We start from the raw sequence: 12595 nt of genomic DNA on the forward strand, positions 1-12595 counted from the left end.
GGAAATGGACAGCCACTCAGCAGAAGTGATGGTGTTGAAAAGACTACTGCAATTCAGATAGGTCTGGCCAGGACCTGTGGGGCCCATCTGTGTGAGGGAAGCAATGGAACAATCTTGGGCTTAGACATATCTGTTGTTTCATAAATAAGGTGGTGCATTCCAGTTTGTATCCTCGCTACATACATAGTTGCCCTCTAGCCTGATAACGTGTGTCAGCATTAGACCTGAGGCTTTGTAGGCAGCAGAACTTTCCAGTAGGCATGTGCTTATGCAACCTGTTAAAACATCCTTTTCTGAGTGTCACTTACAGAATCTCTGCACTACGTCACACCTACTTATGGATAAAACGTAGTTTTTGTTCTGTTGTGTTACAGACCTGATTTAGTAAGTTGTAACATGTACGTCACTGTTGACTAAAATGTCAGCCCTGCCCCCCCCCAAACAGTTTTAGCCTTGGTTGACACATCATAACCTACTTACTTTATCTTGTTTGTTGCAAGTCAAACTTGATTTGTTTGTATTGCTGTATGACTGTTCCTTTTAGTGCTGCATTTAGTAATGTTGTTCCAATTTTGTAGGCACCACCGGGTATGCAAGTTGATACAAGCACCATGTCAGTGACCGAAATAAGCGAACAGTTGGCACAGACGCAGCAGCTGGTGGTGCAGCTTAAGGAACTGATCCGAGAGAAAGACCAGCAGATTCAAAATAAAGATCAGCAGCTGAAGGTCGGTCGATTTAAGGGATTGCTTTGAAGTCACAAAATAAACTACCCTTGTTCTTCATGATCTGTAGTAAATGTGGTTGATGCACGTTTTACAAGATTTTGATTGTATCATTTATGGTTGCATTAATTTTTTTATATTGGTGAAGGAGGATATAAAGGCTAGCACATACTTTAAGGAACTCTACACATATTGTGGACTCCCACACAAACCCTCCATGCTACGGAAGGGAGGTTTGATGTAGTCTGAACTTTACATGTTTCAGTAAACCAACTATTTTGCAAAACCTTCTGGCAGCTTAGATGGAGAAACCTTTGAAATACCCTTTTTTTTTTTTTTTTTTTTAAAAAAAAAACAACAAAAAAAAACATTATTCAGTACCCCTTTGCCCACTTCTAATCATGGTGATGTGAACAAAAGTTGTTTTTTTCCTTTTTTTGTACTTATATGCTTGGAGGTCTTAAAAGTGATTTTTCACACATTTTTATTTCAGATCTATTGTATAGTGAGTCTGGTTAAAACCTCAGCATGCATGTATAATACATTGGTCCATTTGAGGGTGTCTTCGCTTCTGTCTTTTATTTGTTTAAATCTTGGTAAATACCACATTTAGAGAACTTCCCTAAATCCTGAGGAACTTAGAACTTCTCGAGTAGTAGTGTTTTTTTTCAGTCGTGGAGAGGAGTATCATGGAGAGGAGTGTTGTCAGATCAAGATTCATAGCATTTGGGCGCTGTGGACTTTTATGCTCGCAGATGAAAATTACAACTGTTAAAAGCTCCTTGGGTGGTTGAACACACCAGCTGTGATCTCGGGAAACTCGCAGGGAAAAAGGAGTGTTCCACGGAAGAAGAGAACAGTCTAACCATTGGGAATGTCGGAAAGTCTGCAGTTTGTAAATTCTTATTCACTTTACTCAAACATACTGCAAAAAAGGGATGGACTAGGTGCACATATGAAAAAATAACATTTCTTATTTGCAGATGATGTAGAAAACAAACCATGTTTTTTTCATTAGTGGGTACTTGTTTATTGAAAGTGCTTTGCAACATCATAGATATAGATTTATACCTCACAGTCTTTGTTTGAGAACAGAAATTCCTTGCGTAAGAATGCTAGCCTTCTCAGGTGTTCCCTTACAGTAATGGTGATTATTCAGGAAGTTTTTTTCCTTTCAAATTTCAAGTATCTCACTACAGATATTGCTTATGTGCTACTATAGTCTCTTGACCTAATGCATCTGTTATTACGTTGTGTATGTCATCACATTAGAAAAGTGTATTGTAAATAACATATATTCTTTTATGTTTTGTGATCCTTAAAGTATTGTGTCTGAAGGCAGTAATGAGGATTAGAAAATGTAGCAATCTTCGTGGGCACTGCAGCGCTAATTCAAATATGATAAGATAAAAATAAATAAAACACGAAAGATGTGTTTTAAGGAACTGTTAAGTGAGGTAGAGTTTAGTTGCATCTACCACTATTCTAACAATCAATCTACAAGAAGGTTCTCCCATATTAATGTGTTCCTTCTCTATATTACCCATCTTAATTGTTTCAGGAAGAGAAAGAAGCATCTGATTCGAAGCTCTCCAAAGCCAAGCTACAAAACAAAGCTAAGGTTGCATCGCTGTCCTCCCAGCTAGAAGAACTGAAAAAGCAAATACCAACCTCCGGTCTCCAGCTGAAGAAAACTGATCTGAAAAAGGTATGTTTATTGTGAAGACAGCAATAAGAAACCATTGCATCACCTTTTTAAAGTTTATTCTTATTTTTTATATGTGCTCCCTCACATTTGTAATGTAAACGTTATCCTGCTATTAGATGATCATGATTAGTGTCATTAAAACTCATAATGCAATTATTGAGTGCCTATCAAAGCCAATGAATATTATTGAGATGCTGTACTCTTTGGATGGAATTATAACAAAAAGATCTGAGCTTTACACAGAGCAAGTCAACACACGTTAAGACATCGGCTAAATGTAGTTAATGACAGCGAAATACAAGGTTAATGTAGTGAGCCAAACGGGAAAGGTGACATCTAGTTTTGTCAGAATTGACAATTAGATAATAAATAGTCGCTTTAGGGACAAGAAGTGGTCAAAAAAGTTAATGCTGCATGTTACCATCATTGCTACTGTTGTGACTAGTTGAATAGGTTCTAGATGTCACCTTTCCCGTTTGGCTCACTACATTAACCTTGTATTTCGCTGTCATTAACTACATTTAGCGTCACCTTGAGTCTCTGAAACGCACCACCCAAGGAACCTGATCTCGACTAGGGGTCGGTAAGCATGATTTGACGTGTGGTGTCCCATGCTTCGTTTTTCTATTTAACATATTTGAAATTTCGACATATGTACCATGTTCTTTTGTTTTCCAGGTTACCTGTGTTTACCAGTTAACTTCAATGTAAGTTGATGGGTATTTATGTATCCTTGACTGTGATACTCACTCCCACTGTTGAATTGTATAGGTCCTGAAGAAGCGTCAATGGATCCGGCTGGACCAACAGACGCGAAACATGTCGACCAGTGAATAGAGGTCCTTTTAATGTTGAGGACCCTTTATCAGATTTTTCACCCTCGAAAGACTTTGAGCATAATCCTCATTTTCTCTTTCATGCTTCTTTATTTTTAACCTTGGTCTTCATCCTTGTTTTTTCAGACTGATTAAATGATGGTGTTTAGTGGATGAATAACCAATAAAAAAAAAAAAATTAATCACTTTTTTGGTGGTGACTTTGAGCATTACGATTGGATAGTTGAACGTATTAGTCGCTATTACGTCAGTTTGGCTGAGAGCCCCCCCTTACTGGGGTGCCCACTAGGCAATGCAGCGCCAGCCTGGTGAGGAGCATTTCCCAATGATGATGCCCGCCATCCAATGTGATGCTTGAGGGTTCTAGCTCCTGAGATCACAGGTCTCCTGGTGTTATTGCTTTGATTGGAACAGTGTACCTATATTTTATTACTATTGTTGGGAGATTGTACACTGGACCAGAACACTCCCGGTCCCTCCCCTCTTTGTTTTGTGTTTATGTATGGAACTGCTATTTACTGTGATGTTTATTTCTGATGTCACCGCTACATTATCAGTATCAGACCAATCCTATTCTAAAGCTTTCACCCATGTATTGTGAAATGTGTATGTGTAGCAGCCTACCTCACTTCCAATGTATACCATATACAAAGATGTCTCCATGAACTGTAACTTGAAAGGTTGTCCTGTATCCGAAGTGATCTGTCACTCACTAGGTTGGATGAGACCTATGTAAAGCTCCCAATAAATATATGAATTGGCTTTCTCATATCTGCAAGAAAAGTGGCTTAGAGAAAGGAGACCAGTGGACACTTAAATTTTGAGGAAAGATTGTGAGAGACCAGTGGCAGCTGTTACCACTTGCTTTACACATGTTAGGTCTTGATAGAGACAACTTTATTGTTGTGGAAACTCATGTTATCAGTTCTTTAGAACGTACATTAAGAAATGGTACAGAGAGAAAGTTGTCATTGGTAACCCCATTGGTAGCTGTCGGTTTGTTTTCATGTGTGGTGGCCTGTCAGTGAAGGCCATAGCTTTTTAAGGATGGTTTCATTGTCTATTTGTCTTATTATGATTTGTTGATAGGTCATTAAGTAGTTGTTTGAGCCATAGTTTCTATTTGAGACCCGCTGTTTGTTATTTCATGTGTTTACTTTGCTGACACAAGAACATGGCTTTTTATTTTGAAGTGCTTGCTGTTTATATGCCTTAGCCTGTCTGAGGACACCGTTCTTGTAACTAACCCCTTTTAATTTTATTTGTCTCTTTGGATTTACATTTTTTGTGTTCATAAAGAAAAGTGGTGCACACATGTAGGCTTCTTTAAAGACTCAACTTAAATAGTGGCCTTTACTAAAAGTATTTCCAAAACAGTATTTCACATTGTATGCCTTTTGATTTCACTACTTACAGAACTATTTTCATCTTCTGACTTATTTTCATAACTCTTTTCTTTGTAGGCACAGCTTTAACTGTGCTAATGCATCCCGGCCTCTTTTTCCAGCATCCATTTTGTTGTTGTCCAGGATGTTGCTTTATTATGGCAATTTACCTCTTAAGATACCTGGGACATTACAAACAGTCACCCAGCTGGTCCCAGGTGCTTCTCTTACCAGAAACCCAAACCCATTGGCTTTGCTTTTGCTCTGCCAGTACTTGTTGCTTACGTGATAGCCATAAGATGCTTTTTATTGTCACATGGATTGTTTAGCTTGTAACATAATTCAGTTTGTTAGCAGTCACAAAGTTAGATGAAGAAATGTATAATTTGAACCAGTTAAATTTATTTTTTAATTAACCTTGCTGTCAAAAACATTTTTATTACTCATTGATACCTCCTCTATGACTAGGAGTATTGTATTAATAAAGGAATTGTTGAAGGTTGTGCGCCCAGTACAGATGGGGATTCATTACCTATCCTTAGCATGCCCCTTTGAGTTGGTTGTTACGATTAGCAAAATCATTTTAGAAGGTCAGAAATAGCCTCCTCATGCGCCCATACCATTGATTTGAGTAGATTTCCAAACTTTTGACTATTTTAAAAAAAAATCTCTCGGAGTAGTTTGGAACACCCAAAGTAATCCAGATTTTCCATCGATTAAACTGCGCAGTAACTGGTTGGAAGATAGTTGCCTTAGCAATTGTACTCAGTGAATAATGGGACTGTGTAGGAAGTTGGCTCTGTATGCACTATTTCAAAGTAAGGAATAGTATGCACAGAGTCCAAGGGTTCCCCTTAGAGGTAAGATAGTGGCAAAAAGAGATAATACTAATGCTCTATTTTGTGGTAGTGTGGTCGAGCAGTAGGCTTATCAAAGGAGTAGTGTTAAGCATTTGTTGTACATACACACAGGCAATAAATGAGGAACACACACTCAGAGACAAATCCAAGCCAATAGGTTTTGTTATAGAAAAATATCTTTTCTTAGTTTATTTTAAGAACCACAGGTTCAAATTCTACATGTAATATCTCATTTGAAAGGTATTGCAGGTAAGTACTTTAGGAACTTTGAATCATTACATTAGCATGTATACTTTTTACATAAAACACAATAAGCTGTTTTAAAAGTGGACACTTAGTGCAATTTTCACCGTTCCTGGGGGAGGTAAGTTTTTGTTAGTTTTGTCAGGTAAGTAAATCACTTACAAGTCTCAGGTTTGGGTCCAAGGTAGCCCACCGTTGGGGGTTCAGAGCAACCCCAAAGTTACCACACCAGTAGCTCAGGGCCGGTCAGGTGCAGAGGTCAAAGAGGTGCCCAAAACACATAGGCTTCAATGGAGAGAAGGGGGGTGCCCCGGTTCCGGTCTGCCAGCAGGTAAGTACCCGCGTCTTCAGAGGGCAGACCAGGGGGGTTTTGTAGGGCACCGGGGGGGGACACAAGTTCACACAAAAAGTACACCCTCAGCGGCACTGGGGCGGCCGGGTGCAGTGTAGAAACAAGCATCGGGTTTTCAATGTAAATCAAGGGATCTCTTCAGCATTGCAGGCAGGCAAGGGGGGGGCTCCTCGGGGTAGCCACCACCTGGGCAAGGGAGAGGGACTCCTGGGGGTCACTCCCGCACAGGAGTTCCGTTCCTTTCGGTGCTGGGGGCTGCAGGTGCAGAGTCTTTTCCAGCCGTCGGGAAATGGAGTTCAGGCAGTCGCGGTCAGGGGGAGCCTCGGGATTCCCTCTGCAGGCGTCGCTGTGGGGGCTCAGGGGGGACAACTTTGGTTACTCACAGTCTCGGAGTCGCCGGAGGGTCCTCCCTGAGGTGTTGGTTCTCCACCAGTCGAGTCGGGGTCGCCGGGTGCAGTGTTGCAAGTCTCACGCTTCTTGCGGGGAGTTGCAGGGGTCTTTAAATCTGCTCCTTGAAACAAAGTTGCAGTTCTTTTGGAGCAGGGCCGCTGTCCTCGGGAGTTCCTCGTTTTGTTTGAAGCAGGGCAGTCCTCTGAGGATTCAGAGGTCGCTGGTCCTTTGGAAAGCGTCGCTGGAGCAGGGTTCTTTGGAAGGCAGGAGACAGGCCGGTAGGACTGGGGCCAAAGCAGTTGGTGTCTTCTGTTCTTCCTCTGCAGGGGTTTTTCAGCTCGGCAGTCTTCTTCTTGTAGTTTCAGGAATCTAAATTCTTAGGTTCAGGGGAGCCCTTAAATACTAAATTTAAGGGCGTGTTTAGGTCTGGGGGGTTAGTAGCCAATGGCTACTAGCCCTGAGGGTGGGTACACCCTCTTTGTGCCTCCTCCCAAGGGGAGGGGGTCACATTCCTATCCCTATTGGGGGAATCCTCCTTCTACAAGATGGAGGATTTCTAAAAGTTAGAGTCACCTCAGCTCAGGACACCTTAGGGGCTGTCCTGACTGGCCAGTGACTCCTCCTTGTTTTTCTCATTATCTCTCCTGGACTTGCCGCCAAAAGTGGGGGCTGGGTCCAGGAGGCGGGCATCTCCACTAGCTGGAGTGCCCTGGGGCATTGTAACACGAAGCTTGAGCCTTTGAAGCTCACTGCTAGGTGTTACAGTTCCTGCAGGGGGGAGGTGTGAAGCACCTCCACCCAGAGCAGGCTTTGTTTCTGTCCTCAGAGAGCACAAAGGCTCTCACCGCATGAGGTCAGACACTCGTCTCTCAGCAGCAGGCTGGCACAGACCAGTCAGTCCTGCACTGAACAATTGGGTAAAATACAGGGGGTATCTCTAAGATGCCCTCTGTGTGCATTTTTTAATAAATCCAACACTGGCATCAGTGTGGGTTTATTATTCTGAGAAGTTTGATACTAAACTTCCCAGTATTCAGTGTAGCCATTATGGAGCTGTGGAGTTCGTTTTTGACAGACTCCCAGCCCATATACTCTTATGGCTACCCTGCACTTACAATGTCTAAGGTTTTGCTTAGACACTGTAGGGGCATAGTCCTCATGCACATATGCCCTCACCTGTGGTATAGTGCACCCTGCCTTAGGGCTGTAAGGCCTACTAGAGGGGTGACTTACCTATGCCACAGGCAGTGGGAGGTTGGCATGGCACCCTGAGGGGAGTGCCATGTCGACTTAGTCATTTTCTCCCCATCAGCACACACAAGCTGGCAAGCAGTGTGTCTGTGCTGAGTGAGGGGTCCCTAGGGTGGCATAAGACATGCTGCAGCCCTTAGAGACCTTCCCTGGCATCAGGGCCCTTGGTACCAGGGGTACCAGTTACAAGGGACTTACCTAGGTGCCAGGGTTGTGCCAATTGTGGAAACAATGGTACATTTTAGGTGAAAGAACACTGGTGCTGGGGCCTGGTTAGCAGGGTCCCAGCACACTTCTCAGTCAAGTCAGCATCAGTATCAGGCAAAAAGTGGGGGGTAACTGCAACAGGGAGCCATTTCTTTACACAAGCCCCCCCCCCCCAGCTCACAGGCCAGGAGACTCAGCCAAAGCTGGGAGAGTCTTCCTAGTCTGTCAGGCGAGGAAGAGTTGAGGAAATAGGCTGGTTTGTTGCAGGGCCTACTCTGCCTTACATCCTCCTGTTCAGGTCATTCCCTCTGGGGAACTGACCCACTTCCACAGTGATAGGACCTAGTCTGAACTGCCTCTTGTCTGTGCTTTTTATGTCTTCACCCATTCTCTCTATTTTGGGGTTAGAGGTATCCACCTCTGCTAATCTTATCTTAGCCAGGGTCACCCCTAGCTTACCCAAAGAGGTTACCCAGAGCTGGAGTAACCCCACCATGACCAACAGGGTCAGGGGGCCTAACTTGCTATTTGGCATGGGGTCAGACCACCATGCCAAGGATAGTGCAGCCATAAAGGCTAACACCCAGCAGAGGCCACTGACAGCTGTCAGTGCCCAGAACCACACCTTTAGCTCTTCACCTACAAGGGAAGGGGCTAAGTTACAGGCTTCTTTGGGTTCAGGGTGCCTGTCTGCTGTATTAGAGTGGGGGGTTACCACATCTTGTAGTAAACACCCTTCTTCCACTCTTTCTTCTGTTAGCTGAGGAGCCACCCACTCAGGCTTTACAGTTGACTGACTAGCCAGGACTTCTTGTGGGTCAGGTTGGACTTTACCAGTGCCACTTTTGGAGTTCTCCCCTACTGGAGCAGAATCTCCTTGGCTTGCTGGAACCTTGGCTAAAGGTTGTCCACCCTTCCTACACTGTTTTCTTTTCCTTTTCTTCTGGGGCCTACTTGCATTTACTGCAGAGGCAGGAACTCCAGAATCCTTGGGAGAGGACTGGCACTGGACCAGTTCCTCTCTTGGGCTCTGACTAACCTCTGGGTAGTAATTTCCAAGGAGACAATCAAGGGGGAGGTCTGTACTGACTACCACCCTTCTCCAGCTAAAAGTCCCACCCACTTCTATGGGCACAAAAGCCACAGGCCTATCAGTGACCCTGTCTGGGCTAACTCTTACTCTGGCCATCTCACCTGGGATGTACTGGTTTGAGAACACCAGCCTGTCATGCACAATAGTGTGACTGGCACAAGTGTCTCTCAGGGCAGTGGCCGGGATTCCATTCACCAGTAGGTGGTGGAAGTGTCTGCTTCCCTCTGGAATCTCCAACTCACCTGTTGGGCCCTTTTTCCAGTTGAAGGCTATGAAGACCTCCTCATCTGAGGAGTCATCCCCAATGGCTACACTGGTCACCCCTGGGATTTTGCTAGGGGGTTTGTTTTTGGGACAAGAAGTGTCCTTGGTGTAGTGCCCTGTCTGTCTACAGTTATGGCACCATGCTTTAGTGGCATCCCAGTTCTTACCCTGGTACCCACCTTTGTTTTGGGTTGTGTCTCGGGGCCCACCAACCTGGTCTGGTTTTTGGGGGCCTACAGAGGACTCTTTTTCTTTGTTTCTAGTGTCACCCACTTTCTCCTGAGGAGGTTTTGTAACCCCTTTCTTTTGGTCACCCCCAGTGGAAGTTTTGGTTACCCTAGTCTTGACCCAATGGTCCGCCTTCTTTCCCAATTCTTGGGGAGAAATTGGTCCTAGGTCTACCAGATACTAATGCAACTTTTCATTGAAGCAGTTACTTAAAATGTGTTCTTTCATAAACAAATTATAAAGCCCAACATAGTCATGCACTTCATTTCCAGTTACCCAACCATCCAGTGTTTTCACTGAGTAGTCTACATAATCAACCCAGGTCTGGCTCGAGGATTTTTGAGCCCCCCTGAATCTAATTCTACACTCCTCAGTGGAGAATCCAAAGCCCTCAATCAGGGTTCCCTTCATGAGGTCATAAGATTCTGCATCATTTCCAGAGAGTGTGAGGAGTCTATCCCTACACTTTCCAGTGAACATTTCCCAAAGGAGAGCAGCCCAGTGAGATTTGCTTACTTTTCTGGTTACACAAGCCCTCTCAAAAGCTGTGAACCATTTGGTGATGTCATCACCATCTTCATATTTAGTTACAATCCCTTTAGGGATTTTCAACATGTCAGGAGAATCTCTGACCCTATTTATGTTGCTGCCACCATTGAAGGGTCCTAGGCCCATCTCTTGTCTTTCCCTTTCTATGGCTAGGATCTGTCTTTCCAAAGCCAATCTTTTGGCCATCCTGGCTAACTGGATGTCCTCTTCACTGGAGTTATCCTCAGTGATTTCAGACAGGTTGGTCCCTCCTGTGAGGAAGCCAGCATCTCTGACTATTATGCTTGGAGTCAGGGCTTGAGAGGTCCTGTCTTCCCTAGATAGGACTGGTAGGGGGGAATCACCCTCCAAGTCACTATCATCATCCTCTGAGTTGCCATCCTCAGAGGGGTTGGCCTTTTCAAACTCTGCCAACAGCTCCTGGAGCTGTAGTTTGGAAGGTCTGGGGCCCATTACTATTTTCTTTAGTTTACAGAGTGACCTTAGCTCCCTCATCTTAAGATGGAGGTAAGGTGTGGTGTCGAGTTCCACCACATTCATCTCTGCACTAGACATTATGCTTCTAAAAGTTGGAATACTTTTTAAGAATCTAAAACTAGTTCTAGGTTCTAATTCAAACTTTTACAAAACTTTTAAACACTAAAAGAAATGCTAAACAGGGACTAACACAAGGCCCTAGCAGGACTTTTAAGAATTTAGAAAAATTTCAAATTGCAAAAATCAATTTCTAATGACAATTTTTGGAATTTGTCGTGTGATCAGGTATTGGCTGAGTAGTCCAGCAAATGCAAAGTCTTGTACCCCACCGCTGATCCACCAATGTAGGAAGTTGGCTCTGTATGCACTATTTCAAAGTAAGGAATAGTATGCACAGAGTCCAAGGGTTCCCCTTAGAGGTAAGATAGTGGCAAAAAGAGATAATACTAATGCTCTATTTTGTGGTAGTGTGGTCGAGCAGTAGGCTTATCAAAGGAGTAGTGTTAAGCATTTGTTGTACATACACACAGGCAATAAATGAGGAACACACACTCAGAGACAAATCCAAGCCAATAGGTTTTGTTATAGAAAAATATATTTTCTTAGTTTATTTTAAGAACCACAGGTTCAAATTCTACATGTAATATCTCATTTGAAAGGTATTGCAGGTAAGTACTTTAGGAACTTTGAATCATTACATTAGCATGTATACTTTTTACATAAAACACAATAAGCTGTTTTAAAAGTGGACACAGTGCAATTTTCACAGTTCCTGGGGGAGGTAAGTTTTTGTTATTTTTGTCAGGTAAGTAAATCACTTACAAGTCTCAGGTTTGGGTCCAAGGTAGCCCACCGTTGGGGGTTCAGAGCAACCCCAAAGTTACCACACCAGTAGCTCAGGGCCGGTCAGGTGCAGAGGTCAAAGAGGTGTCCAAAACACATAGGCTTCAATGGAGAGAAGGGGGGTGCCCCGGTTCCGGTCTGCCAGCAGGTAAGTACCCGCGTCTTCGGAGGGAAGACCAGGGGGGTTTTGTAGGGCACCGGGGGGGACACAAGTTCACACAAAAAGTACACCCTCAGCGGCTCTGGGGCGGCCGGGTGCAGTGTAGAAACAAGCGTCGGGTTTTCAATGTAAATCAATGAGAGACCAAGGGATCTCTTCAGCGTTGCAGGCAGGCAAGGGGGGGGGGGCTCCTCGGGGTAGCCACCACCTGGGCAAGGGAAAGGGCCTCCTGGGGGTCACTCCTGCACAGGAGTTCCGTTCCTTTCGGTGCTGGGGGCTGCAGGTGCAGAGTCTTTTCCAGCTGTCGGGAAATGGAGTTCAGGCAGTCGCGGTCAGGGGGAGCCTCGGGATTCCCTCTGCAGGCGTCGCTGTGGGGGCCCAGGGAGGACAACTTTGGTTACTCACAGTCTCGGAGTCGCCGGAGGGTCTTCCCTGAGGTGTTGGTTCTCCACCAGTCGAGTCGGGGTCGCCGGGTGCAGTGTTGCAAGTCTCACGCTTCTTGCGGGGAGTTGCAGGGGTCTTTAAATCTGCTCCTTGAAACAAAGTTGCAGTTCTTTTGGAGCAGGGCCGCTGTCCTCGGGAGTTCCTCGTTTTGTTTGAAGCAGGGCAGTCCTCTGAGGATTCAGAGGTCGCTGGTCCTTTGGAAAGCGTCACTGGAGCAGGGTTCTTTGGAAGGCAGGAGACAGGCCGGTAGGACTGGGGCCAAAGCAGTTGGCGTCTTCTGTTCTTCCTCTGCAGGGGTTTTTCAGCTCGGCAGTCTTCTTCTTGTAGTTTCAGGAATCTAAATTCTTAGGTTCAGGGGAGCCCTTAAATACTAAATTTAAGGGCGTGTTTAGGTCTGGGGGGTTAGTAGCCAATGGCTACTAGCCCTGAGTGTGGGCACACCCTCTTTGTGCCTCCTCCCAAGGGGAGGGGGTCACATTCCTATCCCTATTGGGGGAATCCTCCTTCTACAAGATGGAGGATTTCTAAAAGTTAGAGTCACCTCAGCTCAGGACACCTTAGGGGCTGTCCTGACTGGCCA

At 44.7% G+C, this 12595-nt stretch overlaps 1 protein-coding gene across 4 annotated transcripts in view; it reads left to right on the forward strand.

Moving 5' to 3' along the window:
• LOC138283788 (golgin subfamily B member 1-like) overlaps nt 1–12595 on the forward strand; it is a 409771-nt gene that overhangs the window by 50275 nt on the left and 346901 nt on the right. For all 4 annotated transcript variants that reach the window (XM_069221871.1, XM_069221872.1, XM_069221869.1 and 1 more), the window contains exons 3-4: nt 579–728; nt 2287–2433. In XM_069221871.1, coding sequence (XP_069077972.1) covers nt 579–728; nt 2287–2433 — 297 coding nt within the window. The remainder of the gene's footprint in view (nt 1–578; nt 729–2286; nt 2434–12595) is intronic.

Source organism: Pleurodeles waltl, chromosome 3_1 (assembly GCF_031143425.1).
Source record: "Pleurodeles waltl isolate 20211129_DDA chromosome 3_1, aPleWal1.hap1.20221129, whole genome shotgun sequence".
In the NCBI taxonomy this organism is placed as follows: domain Eukaryota; kingdom Metazoa; phylum Chordata; class Amphibia; order Caudata; family Salamandridae; genus Pleurodeles; species Pleurodeles waltl.